The following is a 20,860-nucleotide window of genomic DNA, read 5'->3' as shown; positions in this document are numbered from 1 at the left end:
TGCCATCACTGTTAGGCACGTGTATCTCGATTTATGAGCCAATAAATTATTCGGTGACGATTTGAGGGTCATATTGACTCTTAAGGTTCCAATTAAAGGTTAAAATTGAAAAAAAAAAATCATTTTGTGTGCTAAAAAAATGTCTTGGTTGCGTATTATTATTTTCAAGACCATAAATTGTTCATTTAGGATTAAGGAATTATTTTGGCCCTTTAGAATCCAAATTATGGTAAAAATGGCCAAAAAAATACCAAAAATATCTTAATTTACGTGTAAAAAATCTCGGTTTTGTGTGTCAAATATATTTCCGTTTGTGTGTCAATATGTATGTGGTTGGCCACAACGTGTGGCCAGCCATTATAGAGGTTATTTCGTCAGTGTTACAGAGGTTAATTGGTCAGTGCTAAAGGGGTTATTTCGTCAATGTTATAGGGATCACTCAGTCAGTGTTAAAAAGGTTATTTAGTCACTTTATGTTCACGGAATCATTTCGTTTTATTTTTACTGTTTCTTAAAAAAAAAAAAAAAAATGCACTGCGTGACCTGTGCCTCTGCTGTGCAATTTAGCGAAAGCTGGTAAGTTTTTTTTTTTTTTTTTTTTCGTACTTAATCAGTGAATAAAAAAAATGTGCGTTATTTACTTATTCAGCACCTCAAACTGTTTCCTACTCAAATCAATTCATCAAATTATTACTGTTCCCACTATTACAATTTTAAACCCTAATAAAAACCCAGCAAAAAATTTCCAGGAAACAAATGAATAAGAACTAAGATTTTCATGGAAATGTTTTCTACTGCTGCTGGGTCAACTTCATCAAGGTTTGATTTTCTTAAAGACCCATTTCCTAAAATAATTTAATTTTTACATTTAAATCTGTACATTTGATATTGATGCATTTGAAGTTATCAGCTTTTAATTACACAGTAGAAATTACTTTTAATGACAATTTTATTGGTAATTTGGACTTTGGAGTGTTATCCCACGATTTTATTACTACACTTTGTTGATTATATAATTGTGTTCTATCTACTTATGTAATGTAATATTGATGGGCAAATATATAATCAAATTGGGTTTTAGTTAGTGGGCATAATTTTTATAACACGGGTTAATGTTGAAGTTTGTATAATGATATTTTGCTGTCTGAAATTGAATCAGGGACTTTATTTCTTTGATGGGTAATGGGTTTGCTGCAGCAATGTGGATAGTTGGGAGTAGAGTGAGAGGTAATACTTCTTGTTATGCAATGTCTGAGTTTATATTATATACTTTGTTGCACATAATCTCTTCTGTATTATTATTTATTTGCATAACACTTGAGTAAGCTTGGACTTCCTCTTGATTATTAAGAGCATATTTTTTTCGGGTAACCGTTTTTTGAATGTTCTTAAATAGATTTTGGGTTAATCATGATTTTGTTATGTATCCTTACAAGCTCCATTAGTGTGTGAGAATCCCTTTCCCAAGGATAAATGTAGTTTGATAACATGTGGTCATGCTTCTCAAAATTAATGGGAGAAAAAGGATATTTTGATTTTGATTTTAGTTCAGTTCTTATGTTAACCAATGTAAATTAATTCCAAGTAGTGGCTGATATATATTTTGATGAAGCTATTTAGCCTATCTTAGCTTTTCTAAAGGTTTGTTACTTTGTGCTGTTCAAGTTATCCAGCTGAATAATAAGGTTAGTTGGTCTCTGCCAAAATATAAAGTTAGTTGGTGTTTAATAGGATTTGGTATGTCAGGCCCTGTGACATCAGCGTTTAACTAAAGTGTTGGGGTAATGTCTCTATATTTGCTTTTTACATTGTTTTTCTATTATAATACTTCTACATACTTTGTTGACAATGGAAGTGGATAGGAAGGAAGTTCCAGCATGACAACAAGTTAATATCACTTCATCATGATACTTCAAAGTTATCCTATCTATTTGTATTCTCACTGTTCTCCGCTTGAGATTTCATTGTTTATGTTGCACTTTCTGTGGAATTTTGCCTAAACTCATAATATGATCTTTTTTTGGGTTGTGCTAAGAACTCTTTTCCATTCCTTTAATATTGAGAAGATGTAGGAGAACATATGTAATTACCTGATAATGCATGTTATTTCAATAATCATAATACTCTTCTTTTTTTTTCTTACCAGAGTTCCTCTACAGTGACTGGTAAGATAGGGATTATGGTGAAGCATTACAAAACCCCCTCTCACGGTCAGCAATCAATAAAATTTGGGACTAAACCACTTAAGGGTCCTAATATTGAGATTGCTGATTTTGCTGATGAAAGTGCTGTACAGATTTCATCAATTGACAACAAACATGGAAAGGAAAGTTTGACATCGCAGTCTCCTGAGATTCTGAGCACAAGTGAGCTCATTTCAGCAGTGGGGCAAGTATGGGGTTGTGCTAGCCGCTCTCTTGCACGCTATCAACCAAAAGCAAGCTTTGACTGCTCAGGCACTGTTTGTCAAAAAGAAAATGATTCACGTTTATCGGTTGAGAATGATGATTTTGGCTTTATTAATATTTTTGGCAGTGGATGCCTTCATGTTGACTTAGACTCTTCCCACTATTTTTCATGCATTATGCAACAAAGTTTAAAAATCACAAGAGCAACTCGAAGAATACATTATAATCCATTTGATGACCAATTTGTTGAGAACATCTTTTGCCAAATTGGAGATGAAAATTCCAACAAGCCTGAAGTCAGGTTGAAGAAGAAGAGTCTTGCAGATCTAGGAGCCCTTTACAACTTAATGAAAACATATGGATGGATGAGCCAAGTTTTAGTTTCGCCAAAGCGTCCTATGTCTGCGTCTGGTGAGGTCAAGAAGATTGTTGAGGCCTTCACCTCCAAGGGTGCTGTTTTCCATTGTTCTCCTGTATCTGGAATGAATTCTAGCAATAAAGGAACTGAAAATCTTGAGATTTGTGTTGATAGGCCCAGCCTAAAGGATTTAGATTCTCATGGGAGCGATGAAGTCATTATGTGTAAAAGAAAATCTGTGTCCTTTTTGTATACAGATACTCTCCTCCATGGGGTTCAGAAAGAACAATTTGCAGCTAGTATGCCTACGGATTTGAGTTTTGGACTTCATTTGGATGACCATGTGAGCACTTCAGCTCCAGATTGTACTCAAGAGCCAACTGAGCTCAATGTGGACGGCAATCACTGGTCGGAAAATGAAATGAGTCAATGTGAGAATATCAATATTCAAGAGGAACATCAAAGTGAAAGCTGCCCAGCTGTAACAAACAAGCCTCATCCATTACTAGCTAAACAAGAGCATGCTGTTTCAGGAGCCTTGGCTGGCATAGCTGTTAGTCTATGCTTACATCCAATAGATACAGTTAAAACTATCGTTCAATCATGTCAACCCGGACAGAAGTCTATTTGTCACATAGGGAGATCAGTACTTTCTGAGAGAGGTATACTGTGTTTGAATGAGGTTCTATTGCTTTCCTAGGTTTTTTTTCGTGGTCCTTTGTTAGAAGTATCTGTTGGTTCAGTATTCTATTGGTTACATATGAATTATTGATTTTCATGTTGGGTCTGAATTGTATTTCAGGATTACCTGGACTTTATCGTGGAATAACTAGCAACATTACCGCATCTGCACCTATTTCTGCCATCTACACCTTCACATATGAATCAGTGAAGGAATTCATGCTTCCGTCTCTTGCAAAGGTCTCTTCTTGCATGGCCTTTATTATGTATTCGTTCTATCTGATCAAACCTCTGTTTGATTAGGTTTCGCTGTTGGTATTTCAACATTTAGCTGAGCTAGATGGAATGTTTTCCTTTTGCATTTCATTTCAATATTTTACAGGTTTATGTTACTTTAAGATTTTCTTTTTAATTTCTTCATGTAAACCCTGATTATTTAATGCTTGCAGGAATATCACTCTGTTGCCCATTGCACTGCAGGTGCTTGTGCAAGTATAGCTACATCAGTTGTGTTTACTCCCAGTGAGCGTATAAAGCAGCAGATGCAAGTCAATTCAAAGTATCAAAACTGCTGGTATTCTGCCGCTTTCTCTGTCTTTTGATGTTCCTGCTGTAGTTTGTTGGCTGCATAGACTTCAGGTTTTAAAAATCAATGTACATTTGATGGTTGACCAAACATGAAACATGCAATTTGGTTATGCTTAATATTGTTCTCTGAGAAATTGTCCACCGTAGATCAGTTAATGGGAATCTTTTGTTGTATTTGCACACCTCATTATGCCACATTATGTTAGAAATGTCAATAATGTATGGCTCAATATGATTTGCTATCTTGTTAAGTAGTCTCTTGTCATAACTAGTACTTTTAAACCTTAAAGCTCTTAACTTTTGTGGAGCATCTTAAGGGTGGGGGAAAAAACTTCCGTAGCCCTTAACCAAGATGTCGTTATTTCATTTATTCCTCTTCTCAGAAGCATCAGTTAGAGGATTAAACTTATGTTCTTTTTGGCTATTTCCAGGAATGCAGTGCAGAGAATCATCAACACAGGGGGTCTACGTTCTCTGTATGCTGGTTGGGGTGCTGTACTCTGCAGGAATATACCACACTCAATCATCAAAGTGAGACCTTAAATCAAGTTTTCTTTCATTTTGATACTTCAATTAACTCTAAGAAGTCATCTTATTCAGGGTTTATGCTTCACTATGCAGTTCTACACTTATGAAAGCCTGAAGCAAATGCTCATGTCATCGCACCCACCCACTAAACAGCCTAGCACTTTGCAAACGGTTTGTTTAAAGCTCACTCTATGCTTCTGTATTTGGTGGTAGACTTGCCTCCTGCATGCTAAAGATTTGGTATTTTTATAAAGCTTACTAAGATTTTAAAAAAAATAAAATTATAGTGTGCTTTTATTGAAGCATATTGATTGAGCAAGAGAATAGGTGTTTAATCTATACTAGATGAGACTCTGCCCACTCATTTTCACATTTAATACTCTTGGTTTACCGAGTTTTTCCTTGCTTCTTAAATTCATATACAGCTGCTATGTGGAGGATTGGCTGGATCTACTGCTGCTTTGTTTTCTACTCCATTTGATGTGGTGAAAACAAGATTACAAACTCAGGTCTGTTAGCAATTTATATACTTGTTCTTTATAGCTGAGCTTCCCTTGTCTATGATTCAATTCAAATCATGATGTATAGTTGTATACTACCTCTTTGCAGAATTAGTAGTCACAATGTCCCAACTCCCAATCAGCCATAATTTACTAAAATGCCCTTTATAATACTTGCCTTCTTTTCTATTTTCTCTCGATCACTCCATTAAAGTGTGGGTTTGTTTTGAAATCTAAACATAACCTAAATTTATCTTAGAATTTTGACAATTGATCTTTGACATCCCAAAATAGTTTGACTGCTACTATGAGACAGACCATAAATATTGAAAAAAAGCAACCATATAATGTAGTGGAGCTGAGAAATCAGGCTCGACTATTTCATGAGCTGTCTGCCTGTCCCAATAGGTTATTATGTTTGATCTAGAAGAGTTTGATCATTGTCTTTTTCCATACTGGATATGATACTTTTGGTCGTGACAAAGAGCTTTGTTGAAGCAGATGCCTGGATCTACACAGAAATACCATAGCATTTTTAACACCCTTCAAGATATTTGTGAGCATGAAGGTGTTAGAGGTCTTTACAGGTATAATTTTCTGAACCATTTTCTTGTTGGCATGGTTTTGTTTATCTTCTTGTGGTGGATGTTGTGACCGTAACCTCCGTACATTGTGTCGTATTTTAAGAACTGTTGTTCATGCCGAAAAGTGAAAAAGCAACGGCTAGTTTATTTCATAAATTAATCATCCATCATGAAAATTGATAAATGTATAGTCCTTGCTGTGTGATCCCTGGATGTTACACTGAATCATCGTCTTTTTTGCCCTTGGCTTTTGTAGCTTTAATATATTATTTCAAAACTTTGACTTGAAGATTAAGCAATAAAAGCAACGTGCTTCAATTATTGCCTATAAAAATGCAAAAGAGCTGCCTAAGAAGTATTATATATAAAGTTTTAACTACTTTTTTTGCTTCAAGCATCCAACTCACACTTATATCTAGGTTTAAGAACCATTTTAATATGGAAATGTGCGGAAGAGCAATATGGGGAAAACTCTGAAAAGATAAAACTGCGGAAAATACTAGTTTTTACATGTTTGGCTGTTTAATGTGTAATATTGTTGAAAAGCAAATGATTTCACAAATTTTCTTTGCTTAGTTTGTAAGAAGGGAAAAAAGACGAAAAACAAGTGGTAATGTGTAACTAAATCGGTCAAATGTATTTGAACATAAAATTTTTCCGATCTTACTTTTCCATGGCCTCCCTCCCAATATAAAAACATAATACGTAAAATTATATGGTTTCGTTTTATTTTCCTCCTTAAGTTTAAGTTCAATAGTTAACCTAGCACCTAATGAACATTCTTTGATCAAAGATGGGGGCTTTTGTGATCAGGGGTTTGATTCCGAGGCTTGCTATGTATATGTCCCAAGGAGCACTGTTTTTTGCATCATATGAATTTTTGAAAGGTTTTTTGTCTTTGGAGCTACGCCAACATAAATCAGAGATGTTACAGCATAAACAGGACAGCAACGACGATCCACTATTGTCATTATGAGTATTGCAACTTTAATAGTCATTTGCTCGTCTGTTCAGCAGTGGAACGCTCATTTTTGCTCGAAGATGTAAAGTATATTCACTGCTTCACCCAGATCATATTCATACTAGAGTGAGCTTAGGAAGTCCCATTCAGAATATATCTGAGCTATTCTTTTGTATAGATTATGTGCAGTGTATAATTGCCCGAAATTTTTTGTACACCGGCCTATATATACTTGAGAGATGAATCAACATACAAGTACTATTTTTGTTCAAGAAAGTGATTGCATTTTGCTTCACCTATATTTGAAATTCAATCAATAAAATCAATATCGGCTAGTTTTTAAACCATATATCCTGATCTTTTGACTTATTTTATTGATTTTTAAATAAGTCGAAATTATTGCATGAGCCTTTCTAGATGCTATCCCTATTTATATACTAGAAAGAAAATCATGATACAACACTCATAGATGGATAGACCACCCATTTAGTAATTAATTGAAAGAACTCTTATTTTTCAACCTTTTGTTAAAATTGTTTCATGATTGAAATGATTATCCTTTTAAATAGAGACTCATGTCTCTTGAACACGAAATGTGTAAAAATAAACTGCTTCCACATTCTCAAGTCATATTCTTTATGTGATTTTTCTTTCTACATTACATAAAAAGTTTTTATAGAACAAAGAGAGTAGATGATACAGAGTACATAATGTCCTTTCCTGTTTGTTTCTTTTGACATATATATGGCGGTGTTTATTCTTATTCAATTTGACAGAAATTAAACACAAATGTCTTGTAGATCAACGTAGAAATACAATCTAAACTAAACGGCTGTCCTTTGTATCTCAATAGTTATATCATGTAACCAATCATATCTTTGTGGAAGGTTAATAATGTAACTATCAAAAAGTACAGTATGATCAAAAAGTACAGTATTATCCAGTTTTGTTCTTTAATCCTCAAATGTTCTACTCCGATCCATAACAAGTACTTGGATCCCAATATAGAATCAAACCTGTAGCTGATGAACCTGTAGCAGAGGAGATCTTCATAGTTCACACTTCACAGTAAAGAAAGATGAAGAGATCAGCCACAATTCAAGGACTAAAAGCAGAATGCCATTCTGCATAAAATTCTTTCCATAAAGATTTATTACATTATTTGCAATACATATTTTGCTAAAATACAAAAGCTCTTCTTTTGGCTCCAAAATCTACCGTGACCTGATGTTTAGAACCATAAACATTCAACTAATCTCTTTCTCTAGCGCCCTATAAATTACAAGTACAAAATTGAATCAAGATGATATAAGGGTACAAGAAAAGAAAATGAAAACAAAAGGAGAAACCTAGCTATTCCGCCTAAAATGATCAGATGATCTTAGCCCTCTCTATGATCTACCAAATATGGACAGTATATTTCCTTTCTGAAAGTCTTACTACTGAACAGATACTCCAAGTATACTCTCTGCATTCAGATGACCTTTGGAGGTTCTGACGTGTAAAGTTTCCCAAAGTTCTTGTGGAAATCAGATGTAAAATTTTCAATTGGGCTCTGAAATGCAAGAGTTGTGGAGATTTAGTTCCATTGTTAACAAAAAAACTGAATGAGCTACACTCGGGCAATAGGAGAAAAGGGTGGATTCAGCACAAAAGATGGCTGATGTTCTTCTGCGGCCTTTGCAACTTTCTTCTTTTCCTCTTCTGTGACTGCTTCGATCAAGATTTTCACTTCATCCTCAACCAGAACCTTCAGAGAGCTACTCTGCAATAACTCTTTGCTTTTCTCTTGCTCAACCAAGCTAGAAGCTTCTGTTGTGTGCATGATTGAAACACAGACAGCAAAAGCCTGTAGTACTGATAGTTGTGCATGGAAATCTACTGCATATTTCCCCTTCTCGGTGATTTTTATGGTCAAAGCTGGCATGTTTTCTTTTCCTCCCTACAAAAGAAATTTCAATAATGTATCAGACCTAAAAGTGGGAAAAACAGAAGTGAAAGAAGAATTCTTTAAGGGATTCGAAGATATGTACGCCACATCCTCATTAATCATCACTGCTTTGGTACCAAAATGCTTCCCCTAAAGAGGAGGAACAAAGTCTTCATTCTAGTACTTCAAGATATGAATATAGCTAACATCAAGTTTTGGAATCTGACATTGTGGCGCTCCAATTAAGTTTAAGGCCGAATTGGGAGGCAGATCCACAGGTGCAACTTTTTCCATACTCTTGACACTGATTTACCTACTCCTAGGAAGTGCTAATCAACCTTATATTACTAAATTCTCATTAGCGGTTTTTTGTTAAATTTTTTTAAATGTCATGATATTCTACCAGGAGACCTGGACCAATCTTATAGGAATGGAGAAACACGGCAATATGCAGACTCAAGGCTAAGTGAGATGGCTTGCCACTTTGCAAAAATATGAACGTATATAGATCACCATCAATTTCGATTATAACTACAGTTACCAAGCAAAGAAGTAGACCCAAGTCATTTACGTAACATAAATGCTGGTAACTTTGGGTTCACCTATTCTATCCAAATACTAATTGGTGTTATCACTTTCCAAAAGACCTAAAGCTACAGTCAGGAAAAACAGTGAAACATTGATCACAATATGATCTGATTAAAGAAAATTCCTACATTTCTTGCATAGGAGAAGAAATTACCTGAATATAGAGTTGCAAAGGCTGATCCTTCTCTAAAATAGCGTGCTGATCCTTGCATTGAGTACTTGGATTACCAAAAACAAGAAGGGGGCAAGCCATATCCCATCCACCACATTCGCAGCCTCCACCTAGCCTCCATCTATCGAGTAATGAAGAAGGCCCTCTACTTTCACCGCTAGTTGGCAAACCATGGTTCCCCAACGGGGTCACTACATTCACCTTTACTGGGCTACTATCATCACGCAAGTCCTTTGTAACCTGGTCACTATATTTATTTCCCCTTTTATATTTTAAGCTCTCTCTTTTCTCAAAGGGATTTTGAACAACAACAGCTGCAATTTCAAAGCTTGGTCGCAAATCTGCTTGGGCCCATGGGTAAGGAGTAGAGAAATCTGCAGTGCAATTGTCAACAGCATTCATGGTTGGCAGTCTAGGCTTTGAGACACCAAACAAATCATCCAATTCAATATTTCCTTCTACCGAACTTTCACTAGAAACACCCACAACTATGGAATTTTCAGAGCTGTTGATCTCTTCTTCAGCAGTGACACTTTTTCTTGCATGAGCAATATCATACATCACGAACTCTGTCATCATCGAGTTGCTAAAAGCTCCACCACCTCTTAGCTCCGAGCATAAGTAACACTGTACCTGCATCTGTCCAACCATGGGAGAATCTTTATTGCTGTACTTCACTCCCCAACCACCTGCACTACTTCTCTTTTTACCCTGAACAGAATGAAAAGTATACACCCAATTAAGTGCATTTTCCGCCTTCCATGTTTTTGCCACATACAAATCATCGGAGTTTGCCATCGAGAACTCAAAGTATGGGACTCCATGCTTCTGCTCCATCTTCAGATTACCTCTAAGGTGAGCAGGTGAGCATGGTGAGACAACCTGCTGCGGCTCTTTCTTGACAGGTGGGGTTTCAGTAGTCTCCACATTTGGCACTGCACTTGAAAAATCATGTAACAAGGATTTCCGTAGTGTTTTAGCTTTCCCAATATCTGCTAAGCTCAATGATTTGGCATCATATGAAGGAGTTCGATGAGACTTAGACTTTGTAAAAGGGTCAAACATCTTTTTGAAACGTGTTTTCGGGCTTCCTTTGGTTTTATCCCCTTCTGAATGAGTTGGGGAATGTGGCATTGCAAGCTTGGCAGAGAGAGACTTGTTCAAAGCAAGAGAGTCTCTCTCTTTGAGGGCATTAGCATTGTTCGAAGGACTATTCACTCGTTCACATCTGAACTTCTGATTTTTCATTGAGTCCCTCTCAGCACATGAACCCGAATCACTTTGTCGCTCTTTCAAATCCATATAACACGGCTGTCTAGGAGGCTTAGCAGAAGATACAGCATCCGAATTCAATGATACAACTGATGATCTCTTCTGCTCAGGCTCAGCTCGGGCTTCCTCATCAGAACCGCATATAGAATCTAGTATACTAAAGGAGAAGGGTGTCTCACTATTGAGTGAAAACTCAACCTTTTTTCTCCCACCCTGAGTTTCCGGCCTCTTAAATCTTCTATCTGTGGAGCTCTGATACACCGAGCCACGCCTCAGGAAATCATTGCATTCCAACTCAACATTTCCTGATGGAAGATTCTTACAAGAAACACTCCGATAATTCCGAAACTTAATCTCCGTAAATCCTTTCTCTTCTAAACTTACTAAATCATAATCTTCATTCCTAGAACTGGTTCTTCCTTTTCTACTACTCCTACGCTCAACCTTTTTCGGTTGCTGCGGAGAAGGAAGAACAGTTCTAGGGCTCCGACCTACTTTGCAGAATTTATCAAATTCCAATTCCATATTTACACCCATTGATGCATCTATAATTCTGCAAGAAAAAATACAATACATAACAGAATCAATATAAGCATTAAACAGCACAATATATGTAAACAAGAAAGATTTCGGAAAAAGGAAAATATTCCATAATCAACATTATGTAACAAAGTTTTCAGCCACATAATAACCATATATAACTATATATTGAAACAAAATAAACAAGCCTTCTCTATCTTAGGAATGTATGAAATTGAGTAATTATGGGTCCTCTAATTTGCATCCCCAAGACCTAAAATCGAATCCCGTCTACGTCATTACCCAATACCACTCTCAATACACACACAAATATGACTAATCAGACAACTATTTCCATCCAATAGACTACAAAAATCAAGGATTTTTATGATTAACCTACAAAATCAATCATAACTAGGAAAACAAAACATTATGCAATCAATGTCCTACAAAAAATAGTACCATTGTACACTCCATTTGCTGAGAAACCAAGAAAAGACCCATTTTTGCTGAAAATGGCGGACACTAATCTGGGTTTACACCCACAAACTTCAAATTCAAGGGCAGAAATTAACCCAAAAAGATATGATTTTTAAGGGTTCATATCTTCTTACAATATACAAAGCACCCAAATAAGAGGCAAATAAACATTTAATTACAATAAAGCAAACATTAGTACCAAAATTTTTTTACCTTTAATTACACTTGCATTTCAAGCCAGAAAAATTAAAATGGCTAATTATTTGATTCTAACAAACTGGGTATACCCCACTTCAGATCTCACAGTAGTGAACTCAAAGAAATGTACAAACCCAACAAACTTCAAATCATTTTCTTCCAATTTCAAATAGAGCTTCAACTTCAAGCAATTAAACCCATTTGAAAAAACCAATCAAATTTATTTGACCATTAAAGTGAAAATCAACCTCCAAATAATCAGAAGAAGAACATAGATAAATAAGCAATAATGAAGTGTTACCCAGAAAAAGGGTGTTTTTTTAGAGAGAGAAAATAATGAATGAATGAATGAATGAAAGAAAGGAAGAGAGAGAATGAGCATGCCTTGTAATCAGGAGGAGAGAGAAAGAGGAAAAGAGAGAAAGACAGTAAGCAGCTGTGAGTACAGTTGATGTCCATTAAAGTAAGTTAAGAAACCATTCTTTTCTCATTTAACTCATCATTTTGCTACTTGCTACTAGTAGTAGTGAAATTTTTTGTGTTTTTTTTTTTTTTTTTGAGAAATTTCTTACTCCATCTTTTTCACTTTAAATATTTTGGGGGCAAATCCCATTTTTCAAGAATCAAAGATGCCATTTTGATTTTGGTTGTGGGGATACAGTCTTATTGCTGTAAGATTGTGAGTTTATGATTGAAAAGACGATCTTACCCTTTGAATTTAACATTTTTCAAAGTACAACTTGTTGAATTGTAATTCTTCATAGGATTTAGGAAAATAACCTTGGCACTCCAAAAAATTATTTTGGCGCTTTGGTTAAGATATGCAGTTTTATGTGTTTTACTGTCAAAAAAGTGTGTGGAACTAATCTTCCAAAAAAAAAAAAAAAAAAGAGTGCGGAACTAAGTCACGTATTATCAATTCAGAGTCCCTACCCTAAAAATTTCTATTGAAAAGTAGGGGTAATAACGAGTCTATTAGGCTTGTGCACTAAATTTAGTTTTTGTGAACCAAACACAACGGTACTCAACTCAAGAAACTCGTGAATATGATTGAAATACTTCTCTTACTATTCTACTTTAAATAATATAACATCTAATTAAAAATTATCCAAAAAAATTTGAACACATATTGGTGAAGATTTCAAAAGTTACTCTGTGTTGAGTATGAAAATACTCCTGATAGTTATAAAAACATTACTGTATGTAGTACGTACGACATAAGGCTGTCGAGAATTTAAAACTGCTTAAATGCAAATGTTACTAGATAAAGGCGAACAACTCGATGTCAACCTTAATCTCAATCTCAATTTCGACTCGTTTACATGCCTAGTAGCAAGATCCGAAATAGTAGCCACAGACTCACAACTCACAACACGGAAATCCTATCAAGCTACAAGTCTCAACAATCTACCACAAGCCAAGATCTGAAGATCAATATATGGTAACAACATTTAAGCCAGTCCAAGCAAGTAAGAGGAGATACGGTTGAATATTTAAATAGGGGCAATTACTGCAACAGGACATTATCTTATTATTATTGCGAATATTAAGACAGTTATTAATTATGACCACCTTATACTAATTTTTAGGCTTGGACCTGATTCTCCAACTATTTCAATTATATAAAAGTTATAATTTGAATAGGGAATTGTAAATCTTTGCTTTAAAATAACGTTAATTTCCTTACCTTTTTATTTTCTTTATTTATTTTTAAGGTGTTACATTTGGGTATGTAGTTGTCACACAAAGTATCTCTTTAGTTATACTATACTTCTAATTAATACAATATTATGCTGTTGCTAATCACTTTTAAGGAAGCCTAACCTTTTTTCCTAGCCCCTACCCACCACATATTATTATTATTATTATTATTATTATTATTATTATTATTATTATTATTATTATTATTATTATTATTATTATTATTATTATTATTATTATTATTATTATTATTATTATTATTATTATTATTATTATTATTATTATTATTAAGCATAGAAGAATCCTCCAACATATACTACAAAGAGAAAGATGACATGTATTATAGTTGGGAAAGGGTGGTTTTGATGCCTTTCTTAATTTCTAGTCCAATAGGCTTGCTTTTATTAGTGTTATTAGAATGATTTTTTTCTTCTTGCTATAAATTTAGTATGTACAATTTTGGGAATATTATTAACTATAGACAATAACTAATGCTGGAATTTATAGGTCGATCAAGAATTCTTAAATGTGATGTTCTCGTATATATTTTTGGGAGAACAACCAATTATCTCTGTTTTTAACTTATTATTGGGGTTGATTGCTACTTGGCTATTAAGGACTTCAAGGTCCAACCATCCAAATATTTTTTTTATTTTGAAAATTCTTACACTATATTTGGTGTAATTCAAGATAAGTTTATCTACAAAATATTTTTACAAAAAATATTACTAGTAAAACAAAATTTAGATAAATCAAAATCAAATAGGGGCTTCTCATATTTGTATGAGATAGTAATAGTTATAGACCAAGAGTTGATCAAAACTATATAATTGAGTCTCTGGGCTCGACTCGAGTGCATAGTTTCATACTTAGTATTATTTTGATCTTTGGTATAACCCAACCTTGATTTTACATAATTTGGGTAGAGATATACTTGTACATATCGAAAAATAAAGTGACCTAAATTGATCAATGATTAGCTCTAACCTTTCATCAACACTTAAATTATTATCTATAATATTAAGCTAGTTCGTTTCTCATGAGCTGGAGGAAGTAGTTTAAATTCATTTTATCTTTGTGTTTCGAGGTTTTCTATGTCCCTTGGGAGAGTTACGTCACTAAGTCTGGACTCCGGGCGCCTGTACCTGCAAAATAACGGAGACTCCGGGTGGTGGGAACTCCGCCTCCGACGATCAAGTTAGAACGTGTACGGAGAATGTAAAAAGCTGCGGGAAGTAAAGTGAGATCTTCTCAGATTTTTTGATCAGATGTTTTTCTCTGTTTTCGATAGAATTGATATAATCATTGAATGTGTTTTTTAATATTGAATTCCCCCTTTTTTTCCAAAGTGGGGTAAATCTCCCTATTTATAGGGTTATTGGAATTTGTGCCCCTGTTCTAGGTTACGTAAACCTAGGACTGATGGGTTGCGCCGTTTTTTAGCAGTCTAGGGAATTGGGCCTTGAAGGCCATCTTTTTCCTTGCTGATTTGTGGTGCCACGTGTCAACTGGTAAGTGGCCATTATTAGACCTGTCCTGGGGTAACACGTGTCCCATTTTGAGTAGGCCACGTGACATGAGTATTTTTACCCAAATCATTTGCCCTTCACAGGAGTCACGTGGCGCCTATGACACTTGTCACTTAGGCATTGGTGAATAGTTTTAACTGTTCACCTTCTTGGGGAAATTACAGAGATACCCCTGAATTTACCCCTCTATAAATATGGTTTTACTCCTCCCTCATTTTTGACATTTTCAAAAAAAGTCTAGAGAGAGAAATTCAAACGCTCTAGAGAGAGAAAATTTGACAACCGTCTGTGTATCTCACAAACAGCTGCTTGATTTCTGCCTGCCTGATACAGCCGGTCAGCGCTTGAGACTTCTTTGTTCCTGCAATAAGGTAATCGTCTCTCCTTTTTCCAGCTCTTTCAAGCTTTTTACCGTTTGTATATATTGCATTGAATAAGGGATTCACCCACAACACACACGGCACAGTCTAGGACAGTAGTCAGCCGGTCTCCTGGTTTGGCTGAGTCTAGGACTGGGGGTGACGTCTATGGGTGTTTGGACCACCCTTGTTCTTCCCCGAATCCGACCGTCTCTGTGCATGTACAGGACAATAAGGCTTGGACGATGCAAACGGCACTTAATCCAAATTATAGGTCAGACGGGCTCAGCTGAGGCGCCGGCTGATAGAGAATATGACTATCCTCCGGGTGTACCCAGCACTCCGAGTGACGACATTTTGGAAGATTCTGATGAAGGAGACGGCGATGAGGCCGTCCAACGATCTGACTCAGAGGTGTCGATCTCACTGCAGGCGGATGCCGACAGTGAGGAAGGTGAGGCGTCCCAGTGGCCGTCTATGAACAACCCAACAGAGGCTCATATATCCGCCAGGGATAGAATCACCCTAGAAGCAAGCTTTCCCGCCTTTGTAGATAAATGCCCAATGGGGGATAGGTGGGAAATAATTGTGCCGCCTGCTGAGGCGACAATCGTCTAGGAGGACGATATTGAACATGCCGACAATTATTTCGGCTGTTATGAGGCGGCTTTCAAAGCCCGGCCTCCGCTTCCCCCTTCATGACGCAGTCAAAGCCATCTTAAGGGGCTATGAAATTGGCGTATGGCAACTCACACCCAATTCCTGGGTGAATATCCTTTGATATATCACCACCTGCGAGATACAGAACTTAACGCCCAGCTGGGAGGCGTTTGTACACATGAACTACTTAATCCGTGCCCCAGGCGGCTGGAGGGTGTGGTACACTTTAACCACGCATTCGAAGTACATGATGACGCTGGATAAACCGTCTAAGTGGAGCAACTGATGGAAGAGCAAGTTCTACTTGATTTCCTCCCCATCCAAACGTCAAAACCATCTCCTCCGCCGGTATAATAAGAAATCGGCTCTCTTGGGAACAAAGTGCGCCCTTCCGCATATCCCTGAGGAGGCTTGGTCATAGATAATAGAGCCGAAGTTCTTCAAAACAACCACCATGCCTCTGGAAGACGGCACTGAAATAATTGTACCCTAGAATTAAGTACCCCACCCGGATTGGAAAAAAGATGAGGCTTTCCTCTCCGCCTGTGGTCTTAGTACCATGTTTGAGAGATGTACGTTAACCATCTAATTGATACTTTGATGCCGCCTCTAGGGTTTTGTGATTTATTTTGTATTTAACCAACCGGTTCCCTTTTGCAAATAAAGCTCTAAAAATGGTGGAATCTGCAAGGACGCCTGCCAGATCAGCCTCATATTCGGATGGATCAAATTGAGAAGAAAAGGGCCCAGTTGGCAACCAAGAATGATGGGGTAAGCTCCGGTTATACCTTTTAACTTGTAAACGTTTATTGTCATCAGACGGCTTTTAACCGGCTATAACCCTTGTGCTCCACTTTTAGGGTGGAAGCAAAAACATTCCACGATCCATCTCCAAGATGCTCAAACCGAAGGCTGAGGAACCTTCCAAGACTTTCCCCAAATTAAGAAAAGCCCCGCCTACCTAGAGGACATAATCTCTGCCGCCTGTGCAGGACCGACCAACTTCTGCAGGCAAAAGCCTAAAGGATCTTGGTCTAAGCACTGAGGCGGCTGGCAAAGAGTCGGGCGTCCCTATGACGCTGAAGGGTGGCATGCCACCTGATGCTACATCCGATCCGGCTCTACAGCGGCTGGGCGTGAGGAGACCCCTCAGTCGGAACCTCAAGGTATGACTAACCGCTTTGATCTCTCATGGCCGCTTGGGTACATGCGGTCAAATCTCAGGTTACCCAATCGGGGGGTTCATCTAGCAGCCGGCACAATACAGGTGCCGCTTATGCTGCTAACTCACCACATCCTTTTATTGGTGCAGATGCCTCTCCAAGGTGGTCGGACCTCCAATAGCACTCTAGGTGGATGCTGAGGTGCTTCACCCGGTCAGAGAAGGACTTGATTCCTGGGTTGCATCAGGTCAACATTAACCGCATCTCCGCCTTACTAGTTGAGGTAACTTAGCCTTTTCAATTTTTTTTTTTTTTTTTTGGTATGTCAGCTAAATTATCTTTTCGACAGCTGAGTTTTGCAGGCAATGCTGAGGGTGGACGAGCTCAAAGCCCCGTTTAAAAGGAAGCAGGAGGAGGTAAGAGACGCCAATGAATGGGCGACTGATGCCCTTAACTCTGCTCAATACTGAACTACTCTAAATGATATTAAGACTAAAGCCAAAAAGATGAAACAGGAGGAGCTGGTTAAGGAGCTCACGGCTGCTGTGGAGACGGCTAACAATAGGGCGTCTGACCTTGAGCTTGAGCTTAAAAATGCCCAGTTAGATCTCAAGGCACTGGAGGGGGCCGACAAGGAAAATACCCAGCTTTGGGCAGACGTTGACCGGCTCAAGGATGAGATGGTCCAGATGCGGATTGATCATAAGGCTGAGCTGGCGGCTGAGCAAGAGTGGCTGGTGGATGAGAATGAACGAGATTGCGAAGCACACATGAATATAGCCTGGAATCTCATCCATCCGAACTACGATTGGGAGTTCTTCAACCTAAGGTACAAGTATGCCACTGAGGCATATGATGCATAGTCCCTTAGTCTGAAGGCGCCGGCTCCGTTTAATGAATGAGCCGGTATCGAGCTGTCTGATGAGGAGTAGAAGGATGAGGAGCTCAGTGAGCATGAGGAAGACCCAATGCCGGTTGACATTGACCAAGTTCAACCAAGGCAACCTGAAAGCGAGCTCCCCTCGGTCAGGACCAGTCAGTGCCTCCACCTCAACAAAAGCAAAATTAAGCTTCTCTTCAGCCATAAGCAGTCTATGTTTCTGGCCTGCACGCCGATTATTTCAATGTATTTCCAACACTTTTATCATTTTCCGGATGTGGATTCGATATGACAGTCCTTATTTCTCGGTCTTTTTATGCTCGGAGCTTTGAATGAAATAATTGACTAGGTCGGTTTTGACCAATTCTTTGCAAAAAATTTTTATTTTTTCTATATGTATAGTTGCAACTTTAGCAAACCTATTAATTGCACACGGCACTTAACGAATCGGCTGCCTCTTGCCTCTGGACGGCTGTGTGGTTGATTTCAAAGTAGATTGATTGACGGGGGAACCCTAGATACTTTAGAGAGTATGAAGGGTTCCTTGGTCAATCAATCATTACCTTGATTGCCTTAAACCAAGTACACGACCGTTCATCACACAGTCGGACTAAAATTGAATACCCAGACGTTTCTGTTTTGCCGTTTGGGACTGTTTTCCAAAAATATACTCAAGCGTCCTTTTACCCCATTGGGAGGACTTTTTGAGCTACGTAATTAATTCGGGATATTAATCTAATAGGGAATAGCGGCCGGTTACCAGCTGGTGTCAATGAGACATGCGATTTTGTTTATGCCGTTTAGGTTCCATTTTAGATTATTCAGGTTAAACGGCTATGAATTAGCCCTTATTGGGTTAATCAGTCTTTACCGCTTGAGTTTGAGTTTGAGTTTTATTTATCTACATTCCAAGTTTTGGCTAGCTGCCATCCATCTGGGGTTTCCAGGCGGATGGTGCCTCCTCTCACTTCTTCATAGATCCGGTAGGGGCCTTCCCAGTAGGGAGTCAACTTTCCTTGCTCATTGGCCCTACCGGTTGCCTCCATTTTCCGTAACACAAAGTCCCCTACTTTCAAGGGCCGCTTGTGTACTCTTTTGTTGTAGGCTCTTGTCATTCTCAGTCGGTAAATTTCATGACGCAAGGTGGCATTGCCTCTATGCTCTGGGAGTGAGTCTAGTGCTAGCCGCATGGCCTCCCACTTTGCCTCTTCTTCATATAACATGACTCGAAGATTCGGCTCGTAGTGCTCGACAGGCAAGACGACCTCAGCACCATACACCATGAGAAATAGGGTTTCGCCGGTTGCCCCTTTTTTCTGTTGTTCTGATGGCCCATAAGACATGAGTTAACTCTTCTGCCCATAGACCGCCAACCCTTTCAATTTTCGATCCCTTGGTCTCCCAACAAATTCTTGAGGGTAGGCGTCTCAAACTGAGGGTCATTGTCAAAGACCATAGACATAGGTACCCCAAACCGGGTGATGATATTCTTCCAAATGAAGGAGATAACATCCTTTTTCTTGATGCCTTTGACCGCCTCTGCTTCAACCCACTTGGTGAAGTAGTCAACGGTGACTAGAATATAGCGCCGTCCACCTGGTGCTGGCGTATATGGACCCAGAATGTCCATGCCCCATTTGGCGAACGGTACTGGGCTATGGATGGTCGTTAGATCAGTGCCCGGACGGTGTATGAGTCTGTCGAATCTTTAAAATTTGTCACAATTCTTCACCATTTCCATGGCGTCTGCCTCAAGAGTGGGCCAGAAGTAGCCGTGCCACCTGGCCCTTTTCTACTAGAGACATGCTGCCTATGTGGGAGGCACAAAAGCCCGAGTGCAAATCCTCCAAAATCTCTTGCCCCTTTTCTGGGGTGACGCATTTCAAAAGAGGTTGCAAAAAACCCTTCTTGAAAAGCTCTCCATTATGAATCTCAAAGTTAGCCGCACGTTTTTTCATTACAGTCATTTCTAGATATGTATCCAGCAAAGTGTCGTCTAGCAGATAGGCCCGAATGCCATCCATCCAGGTCGAACTTCGGTCTAGTATTCCAATGGGATGTTCTTCAATACTTCGCTTTTCCATTACTTCCCAGAAGATTAACCGAGGCGTATCACATGAGGCGGATGAAGCCAATTTGGACAGAGCATCCGCCTGATTGTTCTCAGATCTGGGCACCTGACTTAACTGAAACTCATCAAGTGTCCCAACCTCTTCTTTGACCGCCTGCAAATATTTGATCATGGCCGGATGGGTGGCCTCATAGTCACCATGGTACTGGATAACGATCAATTGTGAATTAGAGCAGGCGTCAATCTTTCTTTCCCCTACCGCCTAGCACATGCGGATGCGGGCTAGAAAGGCTTCATATTCCACCACATTATTTGAGGCCTGGAACTTGAACCGTACACTATAGAAATAGGCCGATTTCCGACGGACACATAATTCCGTCGGAAACGTCAGAAGTTCCGACGGATTTTTTTTTTGTCGAAAATTTCCGACGGAATTAAAATCCGTTGGAATAGAAGGGTTTCCGACGGAATATTCCGTCGAAAAATTACATTTTTGGCGGAATTAAAATCCGTCGGAAGTTTCCGACGGAATATTCCGTCGGAATATAAACATTTCCGACTGAATTGAAATCCGTCGGAAGTTTCCGACGGTCGGAAATAAGTAATATAAAAAGACAAACCCTAAGCTCTCATTTCTATTTCTCTCTCCTTCTCATTTCTGTTTCTCGCCTCGCTTGACTTTCTCTCTCCTCTCCTCTCCTCTCCTCTTTCCTCTTCTCCTCTTCCTTCT

At 38.2% G+C, this 20,860-nt stretch overlaps 2 protein-coding genes across 3 annotated transcripts; one reads left to right on the top strand and one right to left on the bottom strand.

The window, feature by feature from the left end:
• Nucleotides 1-583: 583 nt before the first annotated feature.
• Nucleotides 584-6,957, top strand: LOC110719529. Its single transcript, XM_021898481.1, has 10 exons — nt 584-819; nt 1,160-1,227; nt 2,147-3,428; nt 3,569-3,687; nt 3,897-4,021; nt 4,467-4,566; nt 4,657-4,734; nt 4,989-5,072; nt 5,565-5,650; nt 6,461-6,957. Exons 3-10 carry the CDS (start codon nt 2,180-2,182, stop codon nt 6,621-6,623), a joined length of 2,004 nt encoding a protein of 667 aa, XP_021754173.1. The 5' UTR covers nt 584-819; nt 1,160-1,227; nt 2,147-2,179; the 3' UTR covers nt 6,624-6,957.
• A 748-nt stretch (nt 6,958-7,705) lies between these two features.
• Nucleotides 7,706-12,795, bottom strand: LOC110719528. Of its 2 annotated transcripts, none has more exons than XM_021898479.1 (3): nt 11,783-12,795; nt 9,281-11,123; nt 7,706-8,550 (listed from the first exon to the last, which is right to left on the bottom strand). In XM_021898479.1, exons 2-3 carry the CDS (start codon nt 11,105-11,107, stop codon nt 8,221-8,223), a joined length of 2,157 nt encoding a protein of 718 aa, XP_021754171.1. In that variant the 5' UTR covers nt 11,108-11,123; nt 11,783-12,795; the 3' UTR covers nt 7,706-8,220. The 2 variants fall into 2 exon arrangements, with proteins under 2 accessions (XP_021754171.1, XP_021754172.1); XM_021898480.1 differs by lacking the exon at nt 11,783-12,795 and adding an exon at nt 11,552-11,766.
• Nucleotides 12,796-20,860: the final 8,065 nt, after the last annotated feature.

The sequence above is a fragment of the Chenopodium quinoa genome, unplaced genomic scaffold, assembly GCF_001683475.1.
Source record: "Chenopodium quinoa cultivar QQ74 unplaced genomic scaffold, ASM168347v1, whole genome shotgun sequence".
NCBI classification, from domain to species: Eukaryota; Viridiplantae; Streptophyta; class Magnoliopsida; order Caryophyllales; family Amaranthaceae; genus Chenopodium; species Chenopodium quinoa.
Note: the sequence above shows the minus strand (reverse complement) of the source record. Positions and strands in the feature narration are given on the sequence as shown.